The sequence below is a fragment of the Filicampus tigris genome, chromosome 11 (genome assembly GCF_054856515.1).
Source record: "Filicampus tigris isolate MCC_2025a chromosome 11, RoL_Ftig_1.0, whole genome shotgun sequence".
In the NCBI taxonomy this organism is placed as follows: domain Eukaryota; kingdom Metazoa; phylum Chordata; class Actinopteri; order Syngnathiformes; family Syngnathidae; genus Filicampus; species Filicampus tigris.
Window position 1 is genome coordinate 24,066,932 of NC_141227.1, and position 27,973 is coordinate 24,094,904.

At 45.3% G+C, this 27,973-nt stretch overlaps 1 protein-coding gene across 4 annotated transcripts in view; it reads right to left on the reverse strand.

The window, feature by feature from the left end:
• nrg3a (neuregulin 3a) overlaps positions 1 to 4,582 on the reverse strand; it is a 130,394-nt gene extending 125,812 nt beyond the window's left edge. For 3 of the 4 annotated variants that reach the window (XM_086044923.1, XM_086044922.1, XM_086044920.1), the window contains exon 1: positions 2,897 to 4,582. In XM_086044923.1, the coding sequence (XP_085901049.1) occupies positions 2,897 to 3,596 (700 nt within the window). In that variant the 5' untranslated portion in view covers positions 3,597 to 4,582. The remainder of the gene's footprint in view (positions 1 to 2,896) is intronic. The other variant, XM_086044921.1, reaches the window with a different exon arrangement.
• Between the last annotated feature and the right edge of the window lie 23,391 nt (positions 4,583 to 27,973).

The window sequence follows — 27,973 nt, forward strand, 5'->3', positions numbered from 1 at the left end:
GTTGGTGGCCTGAAGTGTATCAAGTTGTTGTCAGACTCCCCAGCAAAGGGAAACGTTTTGCAATCATCAACCTTTTTCAATTGCTCGCACATTTTCACTATTTGCATTGGTGCTCTCCATTCCTGACCCCCGCCAATACCGAAGGTTGCAACCCTTTCAAAAGATCAACGCCAATAGAGTCATATCAATTTACTTGACGGAGCCCGCAGCCACGTTTACTTTGGGCATCTGCCTGGGCACTCAGAGGACGAAAAGGTAACCAAAGCTGAGCGGCTTCCTGTTGTGGCCCCCCAAGCCCCCTCCCGCCCCACGTGGTCTCGGCTAATGTGAGCTGCCCCGCTGAGTTTGTGCTGCTCTCCATCACCGCCGGCCTCGGGGGAATTAGCGTTAATGAGCAGAAAAGTTCATTTAGTTAAGAGACAATCAACAATGCAGATGCCGGCGTGGGTGCAATAAAATTAAACAGAGCAATAAACCACATCAAAAAGCAGAAACTTTGGCTTTTGGGGATTGTGAGCTGTCCCACCAAACTTTTTTTTTTTTTTAATTTATTTGAGCATCATGTTTAAAACCAAATTCAGTACTCAACGGAGGAGGGTCTGATTTCCTAAAGGTTGGCACACGCACAAAATGGGCACAGACTTAATTAATCTGCTGGGTTTCACAATTGGGAATTTGGGGGCGCCCAAATTCCCAATTGTGAAACCCAGCAGATCCAGGGGGCCATCACTTGGACTGTTGCCAATTGCACCACAATCGTACTACTACCAAGGGGAAAAGATTTCCCAAAAATTGCAGTCTGTCAAGACGCCAGATGTGCTTGGAATGACTGTTCAACCTGAGTACAACACACGAACGAAGTGGACGATGGCTACCAGAGAACGGGAGATTTTTGTGTGGGCAAATTTTGGGGAAGGTTTTTATGTGAATCTGGAAGAGATGTCACGATATCCAAATGTGACGATACGATAACATCACGATACGAACCTCCCAATACGATAATTATCACGATATTGTGGAGAGGTTGGCGATACATAAAAAGCTCACCATACGGTATGAAAGCTCACGGTCTTGTAAAAAAAAAAAAAAAAAAAGAGGGCTCGTATTAAAAAAAAACCATCACAATATTTAGTTTTTCTACATAACAGCATTCACTAAGAAATAGGCTTTGCCGGTCATGCATCAAATTAAACTGCACTCATAAGTTAACCACCAGAGTGTGATGAAACTTCACAAATCACAAATTGGGCTTTGAAACAGATTTGCTGCTATTAATATCGTGACATGATGACGACGATATATTGTGGCAATTTTAATGGCGCGGTATTGACGATATTGGGACATACCTAGAGTCTGGTAAAAAAAAAAAAAAAAAAAAATCACCTTCAAATTAGAATAAAAAGGTATAACTTCTCAACGCATCGACCCTTTAGTTTCGTCTGCTACTTTGGGAAGCCTTTCTCCAACCGGCTGACAAGTTTCAGTTACACCACTCGTCTCATACGGGCCGAAATTCTGAACGGTTCTCCAGGTTGACACGTCAAATTACCGTGACCTGCCGTCATTTACCCTAAATACTTCACTTAAATAGCGCAAATGCAACATTATTTTGAGAAGAGTAGTGTGGCTATTAGAATAGGTCATGCACTTTAGTTTTCCTCATGTATTTGTTATGGAGGACTTTAGAGGCGGTTCATGGGCTCATTTCATGTTTTTCTACAATATTCCACAAAGATGGCACCCGCTTGTCACATTTGAACTGTTTGACTGCCCCCTATTTGGGTTTTTTCTAAATTAGGCCCATAGAACACCAACATCGAAGCGAGCGTGAAGCAAGATATCATATTCGCCCCACTGTGCTTTTGTGCGGCCATTTGTTAGCATGACACGCCAAGCCTCCAGCGTCCAGTGTAAACATCCGTAACATCCAGACAGATTTGGGCGCGTTCACGCTGGTTGAGGTGGCCTCACGGCGCTTGTCGATGTTATTGATGGCAACTGGCTGGGTCTCCGCCTTTGGGAATGTCACGCGTTCAAAGCAAGAAGAGTGAAGTGTCACCTCGTCATCCATCAGATGAACGACCAAGCTGGACAATAATCAACCGGATCGATACAAACAATCACCTTGGCATCACATGATCGATGCCGTTCCTCACCACAGAGCAGTCAAAAGTTCAACCAACCTCTCATTACCTGTATCTTCAGGGAGACATTCAAGATATCACCCGATCATTCTACTGTTGTCAGGTGCTAGACAATCCGAGGATGGAACCCAGGGGGTTTCATGCAAATCAGAGTCAGCATTCTCAGACTTTTGAAACCTTGAAATGTCATCAGCTGCGACTAAGAAAAGTATACCCCTTATAATCACTTAATTCTTCTCAGGTCCTAGACAATCGCAGGAAGGCACCCAAGACGCTACAAGACAATCCCACGATGACACCTGAGAAGTTCAATTCAATTCTAATGTAGCATTTCAGGATAAAAGTGAAATCTGTAAATGCATCATTGCCTTTGTTTTCAGAAAACAACACTCAATTCTTCCCCCTCTGTCAGCTGCTAAACTAGCCGAGGATGACAATCAGGATGTTCCATTTAGCTTCAATGAAGCAACACATTGTGGCATTAAAAAAAAAAAAAAAAAAAAAATCCTCAAATTATCACTCAAACCTTCCACTTCTGCCAGGCACTTGAAAATACCGTAAAGGAAGTAGGACGTTTCATTCAAATCTGGTGTAGCCGTTTAGAATGAAAGTGGAATATACAGGCCGTGGCTGTCAACAACTGGAAATTCAGAGGGACATTCATTGACGAACTAGACTATGCCAAGATGGCACTCAAGAACTTTCACGAGAAACAGTATGTTGGGAGCTGTTGCGTAACTAGCTTGACTTACGTGTTTTGTGGTGTCCGCGCCTGTGGGCGGCGGTGGTGGTGGTGGCCCCTGCAGTGGTATGTTCCGAAGTCCACATCTGCGTGGAGTCATGTAGCACGGTAGGATTGGATGGAGACGGACTGGATGTTCTCAGATTGGTTCGAGGCGGCATGGTAAAACCCACCCGATTTCCGTGATTCCGAGGGGTCACCAGGCTACCCGAGGCCCCGCCTGTTCTCGGGTTAGCCGTGGTGGTATCGCTGGATCGAGTTCTACCTCTCCCGGCGGTTGCGGTTTTAGGCGTGTGGTCAACCGTAGGAGTGGTAGTGGTGGTGGTGGTAGTAGTAGTAGTAGTAGTCTCGGGTCCTTTGGGAATCCCGCTAGGCTTGGAGAGGAAGATGGGGTCCTGTCCTATCCGATTGGCATCCACCAGATCTGTCGGTACGTAATCCCGCACGGTGCCGACCACGATCCACTTGAGGAGCATCAGACTCAAACCCAACCCGATGAATCCAATGAGGAGCGGAACCATGCAGAGCCACGTCTGCTGGCGGGGCCACAGGGCGCACCGCAAAGGGCCCCGGTCTCGTGCCGGGCCCTCACCGCGGGCCCCAGAGGCACCCGAGGTCCCCGCCGGCTCCGGTTCCTCCAGGATCACCGCGCCCGTCCCGGTGGCCCTGGAAGACTCGCTCATCCTTCCCGGCCCTTCTTTATGGCTCATTGGGGGTTAATCCTGCGCTCGGCATGTGTCACAAACGTTGCGGGCCAAGGTGGAGACGAGAGACTACGCTGATAATCCACGCGCGGAGAAGGCGAAGAGGACAAGAGGAACATGCATGGAGAGTCGGTGCGCGAAGACAATCGGACGATTAGTCCGCCTTCGAGTCCTGACCGACTCTCAACTTGGAGTGGACGGGAAGAAAGCAGAGAAGACGACGACACAGGAGCAGACGGGAGGGTGGGAAGGTTCTGTATCCGTGCATTGGAACGCGGCCCTGCAGCAAAAAATAAATAAAAAATCCAAACCCAATTCCTACTTAGCATGCACGCGTATGCCTCACCATGTCCTAGCGTGTGTGTGTATGCGGGAAAATATCAAATTCCCAGATGCAGGATGATCCAGCAGCTTTTGCCCTGTCAAGGTCCCACCGCGCCACAATTCTGTCTCCCCGGGGACTTTGACTGTCCCACAATTCCTGCTACTGCTTATCTTTGATTTCTTTTGTTTTAACCCTCGTGGCAGTTGATTCCGGTGTTTGTCCCGATGCACAAAAGCAACAATTCAGAGTGCAGAAGCGGTGGCGGGAGGAGGAAGAGGAGGAGGGGGAGAAGGGCAGCGGGATGGAGGGGGAGTGTTGTCACGCAGTGCTATCACAGGGCGGATTAATCTGCTGAAGCAACGCATGATCCCGCTTCCTTTGCGCAGCCGGCTTTGGATCACATTTCCATCCCGGATGACGAGTGATCCATTGGGAACCTTTGGGAACAGAAGAAATTCCAAAGCAGCAAAAAAAAAACAAAAAACAAAAACAAAATAAAGGAAAAAAAAAATCCAGGTCTTGAGATTTCCAAATGCAAAGAAGCATCTGTTTTCTCCCCAGCACGCCACCAGCCCTCGGCGTCACCCTGCAGAGGCTAGCGACGTCCCAAGACGGGTCCGATGGCCGAGATGCCGGCGAGCGCGCACGCAGGTGCCGCCTGGAGAGGCAGAGGACGAGTGAGAAGAGGGAGGACGGAGGAAGGGGGCGGGAGGATGGGCTGGAGAGGGTGGTCGAGAAAGAGAGAGAGAGAGAGAGGGACTGCGAGAGGGAGGCTGCACCTGCTGGATGGAGATTGGAAATGTGCCCGCCTCCGTCAGCAGACAGGAAAAAAATGGCCACGGAAACGCACCGTGGATTGAAATAATAAACAATGGAGCGTGGGGACGGATTGGGATAATTGTGAGGGAGGGACGGGGGAGGAAGGGAGTAGAAGCGCTTTTTAGCATTTCAGATGAAAAGCCATTCGAAAGCTGTGAATGCGACTCTTGTTAACTGTGACTGGAAAAAGAAATCCCTTGTTAACGTCAAGTCATTTCACGTCTGACAGCCAGGAGATCTCCCTGGATGGCCACCGGGAAGTTTAATTACACTCCGAGGTATCATTTCACAATAAAAGTTCAATCTGAATATGTTAATAATTGTAGGCTGTTTTTAGCATTCCACTGAAAAGGCGTTTGAAACCCGCGACTCTCGTTAACTGTGACTTTAAAAGCATACGCCTGATACCACTGAGCCATTTCACGTCTGAGAGGTGCTAGACTATCCCACTGTGGCACCCGGGCAGTTTCATCTGCGGTAGCATTTCCGAAGGAGCTGCATACATAGTCACGGTGACACCAAACATATTCGGCAAAGTACCACTAAACCATCGCGCTTCTGGCAGCCACATACCAGACCAGGGCTTGCCAAGTCCGGCTCTCGAGAGCCACTCGCCAGCCTATTTTTGATGTCTGCCTCTTCCAAAACACCTGATCCAAATGATTCGGACGGTCATCGGGCTTCTCAGAGCTTGCTGATGAGCTGTTCATTTGAATCGGGCGCGTTGGCAGGGACGCACCGAAAACAGACCAATCGCTGAGCGTTTTGCACTGCACGGGCTACGATGCGTCGAGACAACTCGAAATCGGCTAGGAGACACTACGTTTGCCCGGGACACGTCTGTCGGCCCAAAATCGGGCTACGCTCGTGTAGTCTTACATCGGCATTAGATTGAGGGAGCGTTTCGGAATAAAACGCACATCTGCATAGAACTGTAAAATCTGAAAGACATCCAGTCTTGAGTGCTTTGAGCTGCCGGGTCATCGCAAACATCCGATTGTTGACCTGGAACGGAATATTGAATATCGCATTTGGGCGAAGAACCACATGCTTGACGAGAGGTTCCATAGGACAGACAGAATGCAGCAGACCGCAAGGTAGCAGCTGCTGTCACTGAGCTGCCCGGCGGCCTGAAACATACAAATGCATGTGTATCGTATATGTATGTAAATATGGATGCTATCCGTGTCAGTTGATGGAGGATAAGATCAGGTTGTGTCACTTATCCTCATGCACCCTCAACAGTGTAGGATAATGGAGTGGATGGAGGGGAGGCGGTCAGGCGTTCTCGCGTTTATGCTTGACGAGTCCTGATGCGGGGATTATTTCATTAGGCGGCTTTTTATCCCTTGACGTGTCATCTTGCTGTTATTGTACGAGAAAGCACGTCGGTTCTATCTTGCCTGCGTGTCCTGCATTTGATGCGAGGGATCAAGTCAGGCCACCCCTCGAGAGTCAAGAGTCACAATGGGAGCGGCCATCGCCACTTCATTAGGTTGTGCGTCAAAGTTTCAGCCCTGGAGTTTGCCTAAAATGGCTGCTTCAAACCAAAATGGCCGACTTGAACTCGAGACGCGAGTTATTTATGCGTCCTGCTATGACAGACATCACATTTAGGGTCAATCCGTAAAATCGGACGCAAGGGCAGTTCCTAGGGGGCGCTACCGAGTGACTTTTGTAAGGTTGTGGTGAGGACTGCTAAAATGCAAACTTTTTCACCAGTGTGCCCGGCCTTGCAAAATCGGTACACTAAGCATTGAGGCATGTTGTGGTGGAGATTGATTGGAAAACCAATAAACACGGCCATTCCAAGAGGGCCTTCACATCCAGTCCTAAATATAAAACATGGACTCATAAAAATCAGCCTTTACTTTGTGGTTGCCCAGCAGTATTTGTCCAAAAAGCAAACTAATGAAAGTGGTTTTCTTGTTGGCCCGAGGCATATTCATAAATAATAAGATAACAATAACAAGACAATTAAAATAACAACATTAACATGATACATATTCAAACATTACAGAGGCTTACTGTACTGAAAAGAAACAAAGGAGAAAAAAAAACCTTTGTCAGCTTGAACTCAAAGCTGTTTAGTCTTGAATGTGCTACACTCGTTTGCATAATATGTTGGCCTGCACTGGGTTGTTTTTAGTGCGGGTCCAAAAACAAAACAAAAAAAAAAATGGGCCAAAACTAGGCATACACTTCAAAGATTGTTTGTTGGATAGTATTTACATTACAAGGAGTGAGGAAACGTGGTCCACCCAATGGATGGATGGACAGAACGGACGTTTAGCAGCAGTCGAGTCGCTTTCGTGTCCGGTTCAGGTTCCCACATTTGGGTTTGCGGGTCATTTGTTGGGGGCCTGAGCGAAAGTTGCGGGTTTCACAAGTGAGCTTTCAAGAAAGGAACTGGCTTTTTGCCAGGGTTAGGCTTTCCAGTTAGGATTGCAAATCATGGTAATTGGGCCAGGATTAGGTTTTAAACAAGAGTTTAGCTCTCAAATTAGCATTTCAATCCTCTCGTGTGTGTGCGCACGTGTGTGTGTGTGTTGACCTGCTAAAGAAGCCTCCATCCTTCCTTCCATACCTTCCACGGACCACCATTCCTTCCTTCTTTCCTTCCCTCATTCTCCCTTCCAACCTTCCCTCCTTGCATCCAACACAATTTCTAACGTGTGTACTCATTTTTGGCCCACCACAAGTTATATGAAATATTTGCCCCAAAATCCAAAAAAAAGAAATGTTCACTGTTTGCAACCACCTTGTTAGTTCAATAAGTTCAAACCAGCAGGGATGCACTTGAACAAGGGAAAGCCGCCCCCCAAAAAACAATTAAAAAACGTCGTTCTGAGGAATAATATTGAATTACTCCCCAACCTGAAGTGTTGCTGGGGCTCTAATGGAATGAAGTCATACCACTTTTGGTCCCTCTGCCTGTCGGTCATCCGAGATGACAAACTAAGACGGTGGTGAAAACGACTTTTGGGCTTGATCTGGAAAAGCAACGATGAAGAATATAAGATATTTCGCCTCTTTTTTTGCACCGGCTGCTCTTATTTTCTGCTCCATTGGCGCCACTTTGCATTTATTGGAGCTTTTACATCAAGATGGATGAAGAAAATCTCAAGACGTTTGTCTCTTTTACTGCAAAGCGCCTTGAATCAAGCCTTCTATTTCCCTCTTTTCCAAAACACTTTGCAGCAAATCATCTCAAAAATGTTTGCAGTCCTTTTTGGACTTTTTCACAGCAGCAATAATCCCAACGTTGCTCTTTGAAGCCACACAGCCTTGGACGAGGCTTTTTTTGTGTGCTTGTTGATCAACCCGCAAAATTCTACTTGTGTAAAGTCTACTTTGAAATAAAGTCCGTATACCATTGAGGGGCAAACGTTTGCGAAGGTAGCGTTTTTTGAGTTCGTTCAAGGTCGCAAGCATTCGCCAAACGTTCTCCAGACCTTTGCCAATGATTTTAATGTTTTTTTCTTGCCACATGAACATACGGAAGTACAGGAAAATGATAACATAACTAACATGAACTACAGTTACTACCTGTATGTGTGACGCTATCAAGCGAAGCTAACAAGGCTAGCTCTGTGCTTTGTTTAAGTCTAGTTGGTTGTGTATAATTTGGATCAACAAAAAAAACCTAAGCAACGTAAGCCCTTAAAAAAAAACAACAAAAAAAAACGTGCTAACAATGCGCTCCTAATGTGAAGCCTACTTACTATGTTTGATACTAGCAAGCTAAGCTGAACAGGTAAGCTACTTGTTCCTGGTCATGTTTATAGTGAGCTTGTGCTTTTCTTTTTTTTTTTTAAATGAAGATTTTGATGCGTCAATGCATGCAATGACAAAACAGGTGACGTCCCACTTGGAAGATTCTCTGTGAATTTCTTCTTTGAGCCCATTAAATAAAAAAATGTAAAAAGCCCCAAAAAAAAACGGAGCTTTGTGTGTCGTTTACGTCGCAGCGGCTCCCCAGATCCTCAACAGGAAGTCATGGGCACAGAATGACGCCATTTAGAGGAATTTATGAACGCCGCCGGCATGCTCTTCTCTGACAGACGTTTATTTAGTGGCGGCCATTTCCTCACCAGCTGCATCGCTGGCGGTCCTGCGGTGTCGTTTGGAACCGGCGCTTTCCGCACGGCGGACGACAACACGATTCCGAAGAAGTAATATGTTGAAAATTATATTTGGGGACAAAAAAAAAAATCCACAAACAGTTGAACCCGCGGGTGCTGAACTGCATGTACGTGGGGAACCACTGTATTTGTATTTGGGAGTTACGTCGTTTATGGGATAAAACACAAATGTTTGTTTTACTCAAGCATACAGCTATGGATGACAAAATCCGCAAACCTGATCATTTTGCAGTAGTCTGCTATTATCAAGCGCCAGCGCTCAGGCCCTGTGGAAATCCGTCCCATTGCTCATAGGGTCAATTTAAAACCTTACACCTTGCACGACTGATTGGGAAGCTTCTGGACAGATTAGCTTGACATGGCAACACCTTACAGGCTGAAACCTGATTGGAGCCCAAAAATAAAAATTAAATGAACATCCGCATATCTATTGCATAGCAATGCAGCCAAGCAAAACGTTACCAAATGATGAGAATGGACTAGTGAGATTATTAATCTAAAGAAATGATCTTGCAAATGTCTTTCAGTGCTTCTTTGAGTGTTCCTGCTGCACCCCCCCACCCCTCAGCCCATCCCTTCAAGCCCCCAGGTGATGGCGGGCTATTTTTATCAGTCGCCCCACGGTGCCGCCACTTGACTGACAGGCCAGTTTGAGGGTGGCAGACAGGCTTCGGGGCGCCTCTGGAGGACGTGCCAATCAGAGAAGGAGACGTCAATCCTGATCCCACACCGTCATGTGACACGTACATGTGACATGCGTGCTCCGGCATCGGTGTGTGGCTTTTTTTTTAGCATCCTTGGCGGTAGCATGACCAGAATTACAATGAGTGAAAAATTGAAAAGTTGGGACACTCCAATTTTTCTTGTCACAAACTGACATCACCGTGGCTCAGGGCTCAGCTCAGAAAGCAGGTGAGCCGCGATTGGCCTTGACCTAAGTACGAGCCACGGAATTCGTCCGCAATGGCCGCTTCGAACCAAAGCGGACAACCGCCTGTTCGACTTGGGCATTAGTACTTTTTGGTGCGTCTCATTATGACTGACATGACAAGCCAATTCCATGGCGAAGGTTTACACTGGTGTCAGGAACATTTTTTTTCTGGCAACTTCCCAGGTGACAAAACTTGGGATGTTAACAACTGACTGACTAATCGTCATATTTCGGCAGCCCTTGTAAAGAAAAAGCCTATTACCACTACCGCGTGTGATCAATGCTCGTTCTGTAGCATGCCACGATACTTGTTTGGCGTGCTTCTCAAGGGGGGTTCCACAGGACTGTACCTTAGGGCCCCACATGTTCTTTATATGTACAGTACTATCTCGACGGACCAAAGACGTGCTAGAAGCCAGCATTGGATTAAAACATGTTCTTGTTCGAGCAGATGTCAGCTCACCAAACACTTTGGAACCAATCACTTGAAGGGCTAACTTGACGTGGCTACACAAGGAAACACACAAAGAGAAGTGGATGATCAAAGTGGTGAAAATCAAGATGGATGCGTTCATTTAGGCTGTAAAATTGCTGTCGCTTGAGACACTTTACCTTGAAATGAACTACATGCTGCAGTGGACAATATTGATGTGCGTGTGTGTGTGTGTGTGTGTGTGTAGGTGTGTGTGCGCGTGTAGTTCAGTGCAGTGCGGTTGTTTCTCTGTGGAATTGTGTGGTCAGAATAATAGAAGGCCTTTCACTTGCGCTAGTCACGGCGGGCGAGTGTATGCTTGCGTTGCCACGGGAAACCATTGTTAGCTCCTCGCATGTATGCCGCATGAAGACATAAAAGTTGTCTCTTGTAAATACTGTAATGCCTCTTATAAAAGATGCTTGTGTTGCTTCCTCATGTCATGACACGTAAACAAGACATTCACTTGTTTATTTCAAAAATTCTAGCATACATTGACATTTGTTAACTTATTCACTGCTAGCTGTTCCCAAAGCAGAGCTCCCTTTATGGCCAGCCATTTTAGAGCATTTGGATGGACGGAATATTATATATGTTATTATTATTTTCCACATAAGAAACAAACATACTACAAGGAGATGACTCTTCTTCCATCAGAAAAAAAAACAAAACATTTTTTTTTCCATTCTGGGTTGGTTTCAACCAAAACACCCATTTTCTGATCCAAAAGCAGAATGAGAGGTGCTTTTGACGCCATGATTTATTTATTTTCTTTTGTGACACCTCAAACTATAAAACATCAAACAAGACTGAGAAACGTCTTTTCATGGCACAATAATCATTTATTTCCAGAGATGTGACTTGGAAAGGCACCTTGAGCGATGTTGACTCACCAAATGTTCAACCTCAGCTCTTTTACACGGCCTTCGCCATTCACTCCATGAACTGCGTCATCATTTCTCATGAGTGCGACAAATACTATCTACTACCTACGGCCACATATACTCTGTTCGCACCATACATATACATACATATTTTGTTCAAGTGTCACGCGCCTAAAATTTGTGTTGGCATTCCTCTTTCTTATAATGGACGTGACAAGCCGAGATTCAGGGCCTCATCTTTATCTCCTCTTCAAAAGCTGCGCTGGTCTCAAATTGAATCTGATGCAACGCTGCCATCTACAGGGATGTGTTAGTCACAAGAGTGGGTTGAAAACCTGAATTTCAAAAAGACACTGGGCGAGACCCTCTTCCACGCCTACTCGTTAAAAAAAACATTTGACAAATATAAACTTCAGTGGCAGTAAAAAGTTGGATTCCATTGCTAGTTGCTATCTTTCATTTAAACACCAACATATTGGAACCCAAATGTCACTTTGCTGTCAATATTTCTAACTTGATCATCCAACACTCTTTATATTTGGTCAGGTCTTTTCCCTACGGCCGTCGTGTGATTTGTCCGATTTTTGGGGGGGGTTCTCCCATTCATTTCCCCCAGACAGTTTGAGCCGGTCACGGATGTCGGGCGAGTGGGCGAGCGACCCGTGTCCATGAACAGACGCCGACTGTTTTCCGCCTTCATTAGTAGGAGACTGGCATAGAGGGTAACCATGGCAACCGACACATGAGACAAACACAAGCTTTAAGTGTTTGTGTGTGTATATATATATATATATATATATATACACATACACACATACACACATATATACATACACACATACACACATATACATACACACACACGCACACACACATTATGTATGTGTGTGTGTTTGGCATGCCTTAGTGGGGGCGATTCTTTCTCATTAATTAGTCCTCACATCTTGTGTGGGCTTATTGATCGTTATCTTTGATGGTTGTTAGCGGCGACTATGAAAGCGCCGCCACCGCTCGAGAGGGACGCTCGCCGATGTACACAAAGGCACTTTTTTTTCCCGTTGATCTAAAATCCAGTTCAAGTTTTCTTTCCTGTCTTTGGGGGGAAAAAAGGAAAGAGTAGCATTTGTCCGGACTATTGTTATTTCCCATTTGTGGTTTACTTTTGTGCTTGGAAATGCAGAAATTGCAGGCCACTTGAGAAATGAGCTCTTGTCTTCAAGCCCGAGAGCTAATGTACTGGTCCACGAGGTTAAGCGGAGACATTCAAACAGGTGTTAAGCGCGTCTCAGCACACACTATAAAGAAACGTTTTGAAATACATTCATTTCATAATCAATGCGACCAACTTTCCTTTTATTGTACAATATCTCTATTTACAGTGCAACACGTTCCGACATTTTGATGTTGTTACCCCCTCAGTGGATTCATTTCTTCGACACACATCAGCCCATATGGCAACGTGTTCAAACCGCACAGAGTGTATCATCATTATTGTAGATTGTACTGATTTGTATTTTTGAATGGCGGCTTTATTTTTATAGCGCATTTCAGACGCAAGGCAACTCAATGTGCGCGACGCAGCAGCTAAAAGCATTTATAAACAACAGCTAACAACATTCAGGGGCAAAGCAGAGAAAAGGAGCTTGCCAAAATTACAAAAAGAACAAACATTGACAACATTGAAATACATTAACCGAAGACTTGAAAGCAATAACAGCTGGCTTCTAAAATCATTACACGCTACGAATGGAACTATTGATCACTTTTGTGCAACTCAGTAATCCCTGGCTTATTGCAGGGGTCACATTACCGAACACAGTCACGATAAACAAAATACACAAAGTAACGCCGGCGCATTTATGGTATCAGTCATCAATATTTTGTAGCCTGGTGCATACACATCATCACTAACAATCAGTATAATCATGCGAGGTGGTTTTATTTTTGTCCGTTTTGGCGTCGCCATGTGAACATTAGACACGAGAGTAAATATGACTGCTCTGTTGAGTGGCGTGGAAGGCATTTCCTCGCCAGAGTTTTAACCACTGTGGTGCTCAGTTGAGGCTAGCAGCAGGTGTGCCAAGAATGTGCAGCATTTTGTCACCTTTTGTTTCATCAAGTGGCTGTTTCCATTCTCCATCGATCCAAATCGCCTGATATGGATTGCAATTTCTTTGAACTAGCGTGGTAGGCTATATTCAATTGGCTAACAATGCTTACCAGAGGCGTGCAGGTGAGTAACTGTACTGTCCGGTATAGAAAAATCGAATCAAATCCGCAAGGTACCCGCAAAAAGTGAACCGTGACGACCGTATGAGTATGTAAGTTGTTATATATCTGTATTTTTCAGTCTGTCAAAATACTCTGTAAACATGTTTTTAAAGGTTCAATATGAATACAGTTACAATCATGTGAAACAAATAAACAATTGAGGCTATAATTCCTGTTTAGGTGTACCAACAAAGTATCGCGCTAAGGTTCTGTAAACTCACAGACGGGGAAAAAAACCAAAAAACAATTCAAAAGGCTTTTTTCACGCTGTCATCATGCGGTGTTGTGCGTACAATTCCGAGGAGCGAAAAACACGTACTCCATTTTGTAACGCGGTCGCAACGCAGAGAACAAGTGCAGAGCGGCAAAGGCTTTGCGGCTGCACCGTCGAACGGCATCCCCCAGACGCAGCTTGTGCTGAAATTGGATACAAATGCATTTGTGTGAAAAACAACATGCTCATTTGATGCTGGAATTTAGACAAGTCTTGATTATCAAGCTGCTGCACAATATCTGGCTAATGGCCTCTTTGAATCATGTCCCTGTGTGTTGTTGCTGTCCACTGACGAGCAGCTCATCAAGCATGCTTCACTTTTTATGCCTCTTCAGTGACTGATTTCTGCCCCAAAAAGAGATGTGAGCACCAACAGAGGGTGAGTGGAATCGTGGGATGGCTATGATCCGCCCTTTAAAAGGAGGAATCGTTTGCATTATTTCACAATTGAAGCGTTCCCAAGGTGTCTTCATAAAAGCTGTCCGACATTCATCGGTTCAAATCCAAAAAGGATCAGATCACGAGCTATTAGAACGTCTGACATCCGCTTGCTACGCGTTGCTGAAGAGTTTTTCGTTTTCACGGCCTGGGTGCTCCTGACGCAAGTGACGGACGACCAGGCGGGGGCGGGGCTAGGGCAGTGCAATGAAGAAAGGCTTCGCTGCACTTAGCGACTCTCTTGCGATATTTAGCGGCATTTCCTTCTTAAGCTAGAGTTGCTTTACCAAAAAAGGGATTCATCAATCAAATTTTGGGCGTTTTATTGGAGACTCCCTCCCGAGTAGCCGACAGCACCACCAGCTCATTTCACCACATGACTGCACTCAAGGAATTTGGCAATGTTTACTGTTGAGAGGCTGAAATTCCAATTAAGTTGAACTAGATCGCTCAATGAAAATGCTTGTCAATTAATGTGATAATTGATGAGTTGTCAACAAAGCGCTGGATTGTTCCACATCCAAACGACATTTTTGGATTTCATTTGCCTCGCTATTTAGTTTGTCGTCTGCATCCGGCGTCGCAGTGCCTAACGGCGGGAAATGGCTGCCGGTGGCCATGAAGCTCAAGTGTAAAAAGTGTCATAACAAGCGAGTAAAATGGCGCGCCGGGAATTGTGACACAAGGATGTTGTAAATAAGGAGCAAACTGACGCAAGCCTCGTCGAGGCCGCACACACAATCCAACTCAGAAAAGTACAAAGACATATTTCGCAAGAAAGTCAGGGCTTCACACCCGGTCCACACATAACGTCTGCGCATCCGCGCTACGTCGTCATCATCATTCGGGTTCCGGGAGAGCTGACTGGATCAGAATTGCGGTGCGCTATTGGAAGTTTATCTGCGACATCAGCGCGGTTAGCGTAGTTTGGGATTTGCCATTACGATTTGGTTGGATTTGGTTTCGGCTTAATTCAGTTTGTTGTCATTTCTAATCATATACTTCACTTTTAATGTAAGTCACACTTTAAGGGCTTTAACGAGCAGTGCAGTGACTCTCAAGTGCCCCGGCGGGCTCATCGGGGGGGGGGGGGGGGGTCCCCGGAGACTCATCGAGCATCGCCGGGCCGCTGTGACGCCAATCGAGCCACAACGACGTCCACTTAACGGTCCGACAAAAGACAAACGTGTTAGGCCTGTCCAAACTATACACGCTGTATACTTATATACATGGCTGTGTGCGTGCGTGTGGAACGATTGGAATTTTAAAACTGAGCGATTGTAAATAAATCATCATCGAAAAACAAACGTGGCTGAGAGAAGCCTTGGCGGAGTCCCATTTTTTCCCCCGAGAGTCCTCGTTTGTCGCCGGCTGCCTTGAGACAGCCGACCTTTGACCCATTGACACATTGTTCAGTGAAGAGATTGGCCCCCGCACTGACGTGTCAAGGAGACCGGCACGTGCGTGCGCGCGCGCCCCTTTGCAAGTGTGGTGCGGCTCTCATGCTTCAGGGGGCGGGTTCAGACCTTGTGGGAACACCGTTTTTCAAAACAAAACGTCAGCTGTCCATCCCCATCCTTCCATCGTCTCCGGCGCACATGGACACGGCCTTTGCATGTCGAAAATAAAATAGCACTTCTTTTATCAAATGACTATTTAAAGCTTGCCCTTTTTCTTATTTGCGCCATTCGGCATAAAAACGATTTCATCAGCAGTAAAAGAGAAAACGTCTTCTTTCAGCCTTTGAAAACAGAGGAGGTCCCCCCCCCCCCAAAAGGTTGCTCTGCGCTTTCTGAGCACTTTGATTCTGTCTGACTTTCTTTTTGCTTTTGTTGTTGGTTTTGTGGAATTGAGAGTTGAACCAGAGTGTTCACATCAATGACGATGGGAAAAGGAAGACTTGGATCACCCGTTAGTCAATCGGCTGCCACATATCCACAGCGGACTCTTTGCTAGTCAACGTCAGGGCGCATTTGGACAAAAGACGGGCCTGCCGCCAGCCAAACTCGAGGCACAGAGGAAAAACAACGCACTGGTGGTCAGTCAATGGAAGGCCACGCATCGATTAACAATCGACTGGTCGCCAGTCAGTAGGAATGCTAAACGACGTCGAAAGTCGAAGTGCTTCGGTCAGGGATTAAGGATCCACACGCATGGTATATGACAGAAAAAAGACCAACTTGTCATATAGTTAGCACCCTTCACTCGGGCAGGCACCACCGCCAATCAAGGTTTTTATAGCTATGAAAACTAACACAATGACTAAAACTAAAACTGGAAAAACAGTTTTGTTAGGAAAATTAAATGGCCACAAAAAACAAAACCCTGAAACCGTATGTAGGGCTATTTTTCAGGATGATTACGATATTCGGCAGGAAAAACTCCAGGAAGTGATTTATCAGCCAAATAATTTTCAAACTATATAATGCATAAAATCCCTTTTTTGTTGGTCTCTTAACGCATAGTGCAAGAGAAATATGAATTACTGACAGAACACTCCACTCTACTCCTTTAGTATTTGTTTACCTTGACAACAGAGCGGAACTTTCAAGCACAAAGACATGCAGTTGCAAGCGCTGTTGTGTCCTTCCCAATAGCTCAGGCCAACGAGATCCACATCGATTTTTGGAAGGACAACATACCAACGCGCCCCCACAGACACAAAAGATTTGGTCTTACTTTTAGATGACTTTGGCCTCTGTGCCGCTTTCTTTCCAAGGTCCGTTTGCCGAGATGCGTGTCCACGGATCTGCGAATTGGGTTGATTGTCGTGTTGGTTTGTCTACTCCAAAGTTAATCATCTAAACAGACTGCTGTCATAAATCCAAATCAAACTATTAGCCTGCAGTTGACAAAGTTTCCCCATCAAACTTTGCTCCTAACGAGCGCACCTGTTCCAATCAAATGGGAGTTCGCCGGCCTGCGTGCACACTATAATGCGCACTGGCTTGAACACAATTTAGCCAGTAGGTGGCACAATTGCTCACTCTAAAGGAGTTTCAAGCAAATTTAGATTCAAACAAATACTGGCTCCAACAAGCAGAAAACAAAAAAACAAAGTGAAGTTACCAGCAAAACATTGAGCATGACGCCTTTTAACGTTAAATCACTTTTCTTTGACTCTTGCCATGAAGGGATGAATTCCAAAAAAAAAAAAAAAAAAAACAGAGACATCTTTCTCAACTTTGAAAACGCCATTTTTGAAATGTGATGTGCAGAGAGAGACAAACTCAAACAGGAGCCCACCTTTTTCTTATTTGTTTTAAGAAAGGCAAGAAATGTGTGTCCGCAATTACGCAAACGCCGAAACGTAGCCCAAACGTTCTTCCGTTATTATTCTGCGGATGTAGGAAGACGTTCGATTGCGTTCTCCAGCTGCACTTTGCTGTCGAGGCGAGAAGCGGATTTGACTGAAAGCGAAATTATTCCCGGGCGCTTCCGCGGCACGAATGTAACATGCACCTTTGTTGCCCGCGAGAACTGGGACAAAAACGAAAGCGGCTTTTTGGATTGGATGGAGTCAGAGTGCCATCTAGTGGGCAAATGGCACAAAGACATCACCCTGCACAACTTGACGGCATTCGCCGTTTCATGAGGCAGGACCAACGTATCGGCATTCGATCGGCAAAAGTCCTGCTGTCTAGGATTGTCTTGAAAAGGGCCAATATTGGCCGACCAATAAAAAAAATGGTCGCGTACGAATCTGCGGTATAGCGGGGCCACAAATGATGAACCGCCGCGATATAGCAGGCGTTCTCATATCATTTTTGGCCCCATTTTCCATACAGCCTCAAAAAGCTTTTTTTTTTTTTTTTTTTTTTTTTTTTCAGCCTGCCGTTTGAACTTGCTGGTGTGTCGGGAGGGAAAATGGAATGTTATCATGTGAGGCATTATAAGTGTTTAAAGTCCAGGCAGAATGTCATCTTTGCTGCGGGCGGATGGGCTGATAAGCTTCCAGCTCGCAGGCTGATAGCAGTCGCTTCTCTCGTCGCTTCTCTTCTTTTCTCTTCTCGGCACTTAAAGACTGGCAGGCAAATGTTCAATCTGCCGCTTAAGGAGACACGAAACGGCAGCAAGCCAAAAGGGCTCTGGCAACCAGAAGCAACGCTGAGACGGCGAAGGTCGTTTTTAACAGATGTGACGAGAATGTCAAAACTTATTTGATCCTTTCATACCTTTTCACTCAAATGTCAAACCTAGACAAGTGCATCTGACGCACATGGTTCATGGAATCATGTCATGACAGTAACACTCCGGTCCCGTAGGTGGCAGTAACCTCAGCTCCATCTGCGAGACTCAATTTTTTTTTTTTACTAGGCAGATTTGATTTGTATTAATTTCTAAAGCATACTTCAACACTCATACGAACCAAATGAACCAGAACATGGTTCAGGAGCCTTTGAATGAGTGAAATGACTATGACCTGCGGAGCTCCCCAGGGCTCAGTCCTGCGACCCCTGTTGATCAATCTGCGCATGCTAATCTGCAGCTAAAGAAAGTGCCCTACCACAGCTCTGAAGATGACACTCAGATCAGTGTGTCACCGACAGCACAGCAGGTCAACTCTGAAACTGCTTTGAAAAAGATCGGCGTGCAGATGCAAGGCAATTTTCTGCAGCTAAACTCAGATGAAATGCAAATCATTGTCTGTGGCCCACAGAAACAAAGAGAAAATGTTATCGGTCACCTTGAGACTCTCTCTCTGAAACTTCATAATAAGTTAGAAACCTTGGGGTAATATTGGACTCAGACCTCAATTTTAACAGCCGCATTAAACCGATAACAGCAGCAGTTTTTTATTATCTTAAAAAAAAAAAAAAAAAAACAGTGTCAAAATATTAGAGAGACTAGTCCTTGCGTTTATCTATTGTAATGGCTCTCTAAAATTTCCCACATTTCCACATTATAAACCCCCCAATCCTCATTCATTCCCAATGAGACTTTAAAAAACACCATTAGCAATCCAAATTCAGAATGTTCAACACATTCAAATCACCTTGGGAATTATCATCAACATTCCAAAAATTCCCATGTTACAAAAAAAAAAAATGTTTTCCACATTAAAATTCTAACATTCAGGCATATTCCACATTATTAGCTCCTCCTTCAAAATTTCTTGACTGATTCAAACCATTGCAGCTACAACACGTCTTCCACGTTCCAAAAATGTTCGCAGTAAAACATGTAAGATATATTTGCCATCATAACATGACATTTGGTAATTCCATAACATTCCATATCACTTCACATCTTGGGTCCACAACTAATTGCACAGCATTCTCCAGAAATGACATCATCTCGTAAGGGAATATTTCCATGATTTTGGAATCATTTGCCTTCTTACAATTTGAAGCAGCTGTAAAGCACTTTAATTGTGTTTTAGAAACAACTCTGCCTTGCTTGCCTTGGCGTCAAACGGGCCAGAGAATTGTATGGCTTCTTCATATTTTCCAAGACAAAAAAAGTGAAACAATTCAAGAGACACATCATTGTAAAAAAAAATGTGTGTTGCACTCTCACTGTATCACAACAGTGTGTTGTTGTTTCAGGCCATTCACAGGCTGTGATCAACTATTTATGAATAGACACACACACACACGCCCACACCCCCTCACGCACACGCGCACACACACACGCGCACGCATACTTTGTGGTCCAGTAGACGTGAGGAGGCAGTCAAATGGAAATGACTTCAGTGAGTCCTGCTGTTAGTCAGGGTCCTTTGGGTCGCACCAGGCTGGCCCGCAGCCGCACGCTTAATGGCGGAGCAGCGGGACAACACACACACACACACACACACACACGCACGCATTATTCAGCTACACACTCAAGTCAGACAGCGGAAAAAAGGCTCATACAACCATCATCATTAAAGTGGCACGAGAGAAACACACGCACACACTCCTGACACACGAAAAGTGGCAAGCGTGCAGGACCTTCAGGTTGGGGCCACGGCTCTTGACCAGCCAGCGCAACGCACTTCAGATGGATGCCACGACGCTCCCAAATGAAGCCAAGTGGCCATGATGGCCGCTGCAGTAGAATCAAATCCACAAAGTGCTCGCGCACGTGCACGCGTACAACGTGCACAATTACCATCGCCAGTGAAACACACTCATACACACACAGATGAATAAGAGGCACCACTAATCTTTATATCTCCACAGAATATAGACATGTGATGTTGTCTGGCTACATGTGCTGCTTCACTGTTTGTGTTCAATTGTCCGTTACTTTATAACACGGCGACTATTGATGCTATCCCTTAGCCAATCAATGGTGTTTTCCATTTTGTGTTAGCACTCATTTTTGGGATTCTCTTGGATGAATTTGACAGAAAACTTCAGCCGGGTGTGACATGCTTGAAGACTCTTTTGAACACTATCTGACAAAATGCGCCGTACAGGCCTCGTATCCCAAGTTTGCGCTCACTAGTCAGACCCAAAAATAAAACGTCCCAATGACAGCTTGCACCTTGAAAAACTCCTAAATTGTTGTAGCTCACTACGACTAAAAGTAATTCACAGAGCCAACCCCCCGAAAAAAAGTCCTCCGCTCAAATGTACACACGTGTCAAGCAAAGTACACTTGTCCGCGTGAGATTTGGATGAAAAGATAGAAAAGGGAACGCTTGAAAGGATCAAGTTGCGCTGAGTGAAAGCTGAGGAGGCGTTGTCGCCATGGCAACAAGACGTGCGCGTGTCTGTGCGTGTATGACCTTTGCTGTGTTTGCAAAGGTGACGCACGGGCGTGTGGACTATTTCTTCATTTGAAACCTTTCATTTCATCAACATAAAAAATAAACGAACATCTTTGAAGAAACTCATTATGCGTTCGCCCGGAGGCAAAGTGAACCAAAGCCAGCGGCCATCGGTCCAATCTCTATAAAACTGTGTCCATATCTTCATCGCGCATCCTCCCGACGTCCGGCCCGTGGGGACACGCGCAAAAAGACTCAATTTGATTTTGTCCAGTGGAAGGCACGCTGACGACCACTTGTGCAACGACATTGCGCAATTGGCTGCTCCTGGCCTGATATTGATGCACTTGAGCTCAAGTTAGGAGATTTCATTGCACATTTTGTGCCACCTTTGCAGAGTGAGGAATACGCTTCCGTGTAAATGAATACCTACTTAAGAAATAGCTGGAGATCTCCAATATTGAAAAAATGCCAGTCAACAGCTTCAGTTGGAAAGAGGCTGCTTTGGTGGAAGCCTTTTATGTTTTCGTTTTTCCTCCATGCACTGCCACAGCTTGCATATATTTTGATGTATACCTCAACACAGTTGTCATGATTTCCAGATGGATGCAGAAAGTGAGTGGCGACTACTTGTAGGATGTCGAAAACAACTTCATCTGATTTATTGGGATTCAACTTCCACTATAAGGCATTTCAGCATAGCATCCTCACAAAATGAAACATAGCAAGGAAGAAAATAATGAGATGCTCATCATTGAGTCATCAGTCATAGTTTCCAAAATATTGCCGGGATTTCACAAATTCTGCCAGGGTATGTCAACTTTTGGGCATGAGTGCATATATTCTCCATATCCAGTGCCTGCATTTTATTTTTAAATAACGTGTCACTTCTCAACCACAAATACCCTTTAAAAGACCAAAACACAAATCCGTAATTGTTATTGTGAAACAGATTGCTGACCCCCACCACACACACACACACACACACACACACAAATGCAAAATCCGCAAGGAATTTAGATCAACGTCTTTTTTGACATTAAGAAAGTTCAACTGGCCTCAAATATCCAACTGGATTGCGTTGACATGGAAACTAACCAACTGTTGACTGTGGGAACCATATTATAGTCATTAATTATGCACACACACACACACTAATAAGGTCCTGTGTGATTGAGGGTATTAGCATTAGCTCAGTCGAGAGGGTCACCCTTCCTGAAGTCGGCAGATAAAGCCGACGATGGGCCGCTAATTCCACGCTAACACTCAGCAGGCCGTGCGGGAGGAGGTATTAAGAAACACATTATACGGCAATTATACGCCACGGACAACATACATGTGGGAGGCTGTGGATTTAGCCACAAGTCCATTGTTACGCCGAATGACTCCTTTCTCAGTAGTTCTTTTATGATAGCACATTGACCTTTTGACTAGATGAAGTCTACTTGGCATCATCTAATCGTGTCTACCAAAAGTGAACAATCGTAATGGTGATAATGGAGATTTTAGTGCCATTCATATGCTTGTGCTGCAAAGCAATGCAAGCGTTTCATGGCCTATCAAAACTCGAGTGGTCAAAGACGTGAGCCTTGTAGGACTCCACACAATGACGCTAAAAGAAAGGAATCTATTCTGTTCTATTCAATTCCCACTGGAATTGAGAAGAAGAAACTCAGAAAAAAAAAAGAGGAGAAATAAAGAAAGAAAAAAAAGAAAAAAGATTGAAGTAAAAGAAAAAAAAAGTGAAAAATGTTGCTTTGTAACTTTTTTTTTGCGGCGGGACAATTATTACCTTTTGGCAACTGTCAATAATTCCAATGCTCAGATCGCTCAAATGATTTGATCATTATTTTATACCATGATGACATGATATGTTCAAAGTAAATGACCCTCACAGTCACACTACAATCAGCCAACAACAACATTCCACAAGCTTTTTTTTTAATAAACAAGAAAAATGATTGGTGGTTTTTGAAGCGTATCGCAGGCGACAAACAGCAAGGTCAAGGAGGCCGACCTCAACAAGGTCCAAATGGGACATGCGAACATTCTGCACCAGGGCTTGTTCTATTTTTTTCTTCTTCATCTAAGCCAGGCCACAGCAAGAATTCTATAGATTTTTGATCAATCTGAAGCAAGGCACTGGAGAGGGGGGGGCAAGGTCATATTGATGTGCCATTCTTGTGTGTGCGCGCGTGGCTGTGCTACTGGTCAGGCAGCACGGCGAGTCGTGCTCAGCAAATCCGTCTCGCAGTCCAGATTTGAGGATTTAGATCCAAACTGCGCCACCCGCATTCCCAAAACACGGTAGCACGTTAGCTCGTCAAACAAAAGAAACAGTCTATAGGTGTGAATGTCGCCGCTTGTTTGTCTCCATGTGCCCTGACATGTGCCCTGTCCCCCGCTTCTCCTTTGCCAAAAGATTCCAAGCCCTCAGGACTTGCGGCGTAGAAAACGGCTGACTGGATGGATAGTCACCGTCACACGCTGTGTTAGCGTGAAATGCTAATGCTAATTTCAAATGAGCCTGCATGTGCGCGCGCGTGTGTGTGTGTGGCATCCAATCATCTATCTTGCGTCTCGCTCTTAATTCAGCGTGAGTCCGTCAAGGTCAGATGACTCACACACACACACACTGAGGCGTCTCCATGACGACCACACGTCCTCTTCATAAAGCTTCAGAAGACATTCTTTCACAGCATCCCAAATAAAAGGTGCCCCTGTTGTACATGATATTGTGCAACGCGCTCGTCTCTGCAAGAAGCCATTCAAAGGGATCTGCTTTGGTGTGACTGGACCGCTCTGCCTTCGCGCTATTCAACGTGCTTATTAACACATCGACATATTGCTCAACAAATTCTGGAAAGACGATCATTACTCCTGTGGATTCCAGAAAAACGGAATCACTAATCTGCACCAATGAATACAATTCTGTAAAGACTCAAGAGTCACTCATCTGTATTAGAATTGGGATTTCAAAGACTCAATCATTAATCCAAATTAAACAAGAAATGCCATAAAAACTCAAACCCTAATCTGTGCTAAATGTGAAATTGGAAAAAAAAAATGTAATCATGACTCTGTATTCAATATGAAATTCTGGCAAGGCGGACCTCTTAGTGTGTATGAAATCCCCCAAAAGGTTGTGGTTAGTCGTTCGTCGTCATGAGGGAGTTTGCTGTTGCGTCAATGTAAAAATAAACACCCACGCAACGGTTATCTTAGCATGTTGCTGTGCCGTAACCGCAACTCGTCCGCAGGCTCAACTTTGCGACAGTGCTTGATTTTCTCACTGGCCTCTTGTCTCCTGCGCACGCAAATCATTTGCCCGCTTCCGTTTGCTAGCGTGTCGGACAGAGTGCACTTCTGCACTTTGCCTGTGGGGTGCGCTGGCGCTGGCACTAATAAGGATTAGCCCTTCAACGTCACGGCCCATTTCCTGCACGCTGACGCTCGGCTTTGCTGACAGCCGCTGACTTTCCTGACGGCACTTTTGTGGGTTTTTTTTCAACTTAATTTATTCCAAGAGTGTCGAGCTGAATGTTATTAAAACCAACACCAAAGGATAACAAGGGCGTCCCCCAACTTCCGACACGTTTCTTCCTCTGCAAAATGCGATGAAAGAAGGCAGATTTAATTACACGCAAGGTGACTGACTTCTAAACCGCCAAAATGTTTCATGAGGATAACATCTCCATTTGCTTCTGCTCGGCTGAATCGGTGAACAAAATAGATTGTGATGACTGAGCGAGATCCTGACTTGTCATTCACAAAAAGTCCCCAAACTCCTTATTGCTATGATCACAAACATCAATCAGAATTAAAGGCGCAAGCACGCCCACATTGGAGGAACACGGAATACAGAGTTGAGATACAACAAATGGCAGACTTCAGACGTGGCTTCTTGAGAATTTTTGGTGGGTCTACTACCCGTGCTAGACTTTAAATTTGAATCGATCTTTAAAGAATCCCTAGAAATCATTTACCATGAGTGACATTCCTGCCAAATGTCATGTTGCCGAGTGGCCACAAGGGCTACATTTTCCAAACATTCCGCGCTGTCGTGTAGCGGGAGGGTCTCTGAAGCACGCGCTCGCCTGCTCCTACTAGCAAATGTAACATGTTCATCAGCATCAACACGGTTGCAAAAATAGCACATCAGCACTTCAATAGAAAACGTTGACGTTCGCATGAGAAAAAAAAAAGAAAGCGCTGACATATGGGCACCCTCCAAGGCGGCCGCCATCATTCACGTGTGGCGTTTTGATCTGCTCGCTCGTGTGTGAGCGCATGTCTTTTTGTTTGTTTGTTTTCAACTTGTACAAAGAAACACGATTCACTGGGCCATCCCCACTCACTGATGCACGACTGTAATAATCATGACAATGATAATAAAAAAACAATCCCGAAGAGCCGCTTCACAAAAGAAGTCACGTCGAATCCGCACTCGGTTTCTCCCGCAGCTGACATCATTTTAGAGTCGCCTTGGTCAAGTCCCAAAAATGTCTGCTGCTATAAAACAAGCGAAAGAGAAGCATCCTTCATTTTGGTAGCGTTCACATAAATGCCAAAGCACTTCCATCTCGCTAATGCGCCGCTTCCGCAAGGTTCCACAAAGACAAGTAAGACAGCAGACCCGATGGTGAATTTCGCCACGCTGGTGTTACGGATATTAAAGCTGCATTTGCACCGGTGCCTTCAAGTAGCAGGCGTGCCACCGCTACGCGGATTTGTCAGTGTTTGAGTGTTTGGACACTTGATTTTGAACTTGAACTTGATACGAACGCTGCGTGAACTCAACTCGTTTGACAGCAAGCAGCGGTTTGGCAGAGAGTGACCACGCATTCCAAAGAGGCTTCAAGTTGTTATTGGCACTCCCGGCTCACGTTTACTGTCAAACAAAACTTCCAATCAAGAGGATTACAAGTTGTGCCTTTGAAACAATCGCACTGATTTGCCTTGACGACACTCCGTCCGGCCTAATGCTAACAGACGTCTGAGACGGGCAACAAACCGAAACCTCCTCCTCCTCCGTTTTTTTCCCCCTTCGACAGCCATTTTTGAATGTCGAAGCACGTCAAAGCCTCGGCTGCAGTGTTTCTTTCCCTCAGCATGTGCCGCTGTCAATCATCTCGTTGTGAGTCAATCACACAACAAGAGCACACACTATGACTAAAAGGAAGAGGCGGAAAAACACAATCGGGACGGCATCCAAACAACACAATGCGTGTGCGTGTGCAGAAATGTGGGAAGCAAACTCCATTACGGCTTGGAGGTGCATGCTGGGAAAATTGCCGTGATCTTTGGCAGTGGGAGGAGACCGAGCACGATGGAGAAAAGAAAAGCAAAATGGAAGGTGAAAAGAGTAAAGTGCAATGTTGTTGCTGTTGATTGCAAGTTGACTTCTCGGGCTGCCGCTGGACACATTCAGGAATGAAGGAAGCGAGGACGGATTGCAAACGCAGCGGCTGTGTGGGCAAACATCAAGATTTGAACATCCGGAACAAAAATCGAAACGCGATACGACGATGCTGAGGCCCGATTAGGATTTTTGGTTCAATCCGATTTGTTGTTGACATAACGAATCAAAGTTGACTTGTAATGTGTTGCTGAAATGAGAAACGGCCGAGGTGGCGTGGCGCAGTGTGCTTGCCGAAGGAAGCGCGGCCGCCCGCGTAGGTCTCAATCGTGATGAGCAAACGGAGCCAACATTTCCTTTAGCGAATAATGACGACCTCTTTACGCCACTGACGGTGTTTCTGTGAAACAATTTGTTGCCTCTTGATATCGGACAATTTGTTGCCTCTTGATATCGGACGAGTGCGACTTGAGCGTCCAGACATACGCGATTTATGTTCACATTCGAAAGAAGCCCAAATCCCATTGGAAAAATATCGCAATTGTACTCTTCACGTTGACGTAAAATACAAAAATCAGATACACAGTCACACATGGGCGAAAAAAATCGGAATTGACAAGCAGTATGAACATAACCTTAGACTTGTTCAGTATAAACTTGTCATTATGCAACAGAGGTCCAAAACTAGTTTTCATTTGATTCATGAGTCCACTACATAGTCCAATTAATACAGTAAAAATAAAAAAAAGTGTATGCATTGATTGGGGAGCAGGCAATGAGCGAATGATTCGGATCACCAGCTTTTCGGAAAGGCGACAGACATCACGCAAAAACATTCAACCTAAAATACATCTTTTCTGAGGTAAAAACTGAAGACATCATCCAGTTCTCCAAATTCTTGGCGTGTTACTCTCAGGTAGAATCGGCCATTTCAACCCGACTCAGCATTTTGGTAGACTGCCATTTTGGGGAAATCATGTCACGCTACTGATTATACTGCCCCCAAGTGGTCAAGCGGCGCACACCAGGAGCAGCACACTGTCCACCGATTTGGAGCAAAACATGTGGAATAAAGCTTGAATTCTTTCCATTCTGCGCAATGATATGTTGTTATTGCAAGTTCTTATCAAGTACATGACAGAGTATTATTTTTATGATAAAAGAATTTGAGAGGGGAGAACTGATGGATGGATTACGATGAGTGTTTGGAGTTACGAGCGCAGTCATGGAATGGTGCTGGATCTATGCCAGCTGACAATGGGCGAAAGGCAGACCACACCCCGAACTGGTCGTCAGCCAGTCGCAGGGCAGTTCTGTGTATAGGGATCAACGTAAATGCTCAGCAAATGTTTGGACGGCACTGCAAAATGGCCAACTCAAGATATGCGGCGAGGGAGTGATTTGCAACACAGCGGGCTTGGCGTAATCTGCTCCGCCATCCATGGCCGCCCCCGCCTAGGGGCCACAATAGCGCCAATCTCCAGCGCAACACACCTGCTCTCCATCTCCACTTGCCTCCGATAACGTCCTCCCGGCGTGATGGAAAGATCAGATGATATCTCACGAGAAAAGCGCGCATGACGGCCCAGATAAAACACGCGCATGGAGTTTGCTTCCCGTACGGCGGGGAATCCCCAAGTGCACCCTGAAGTGAGAAGAAATAAGGACAACAGTTAGCGTGAGAGGCTAACGGAGACGTTGATGTCGTCACTCACTAGTCAAATGGTGCAAATGTTTGTCTGGCAAATTTGGGCAAAAGTATCAG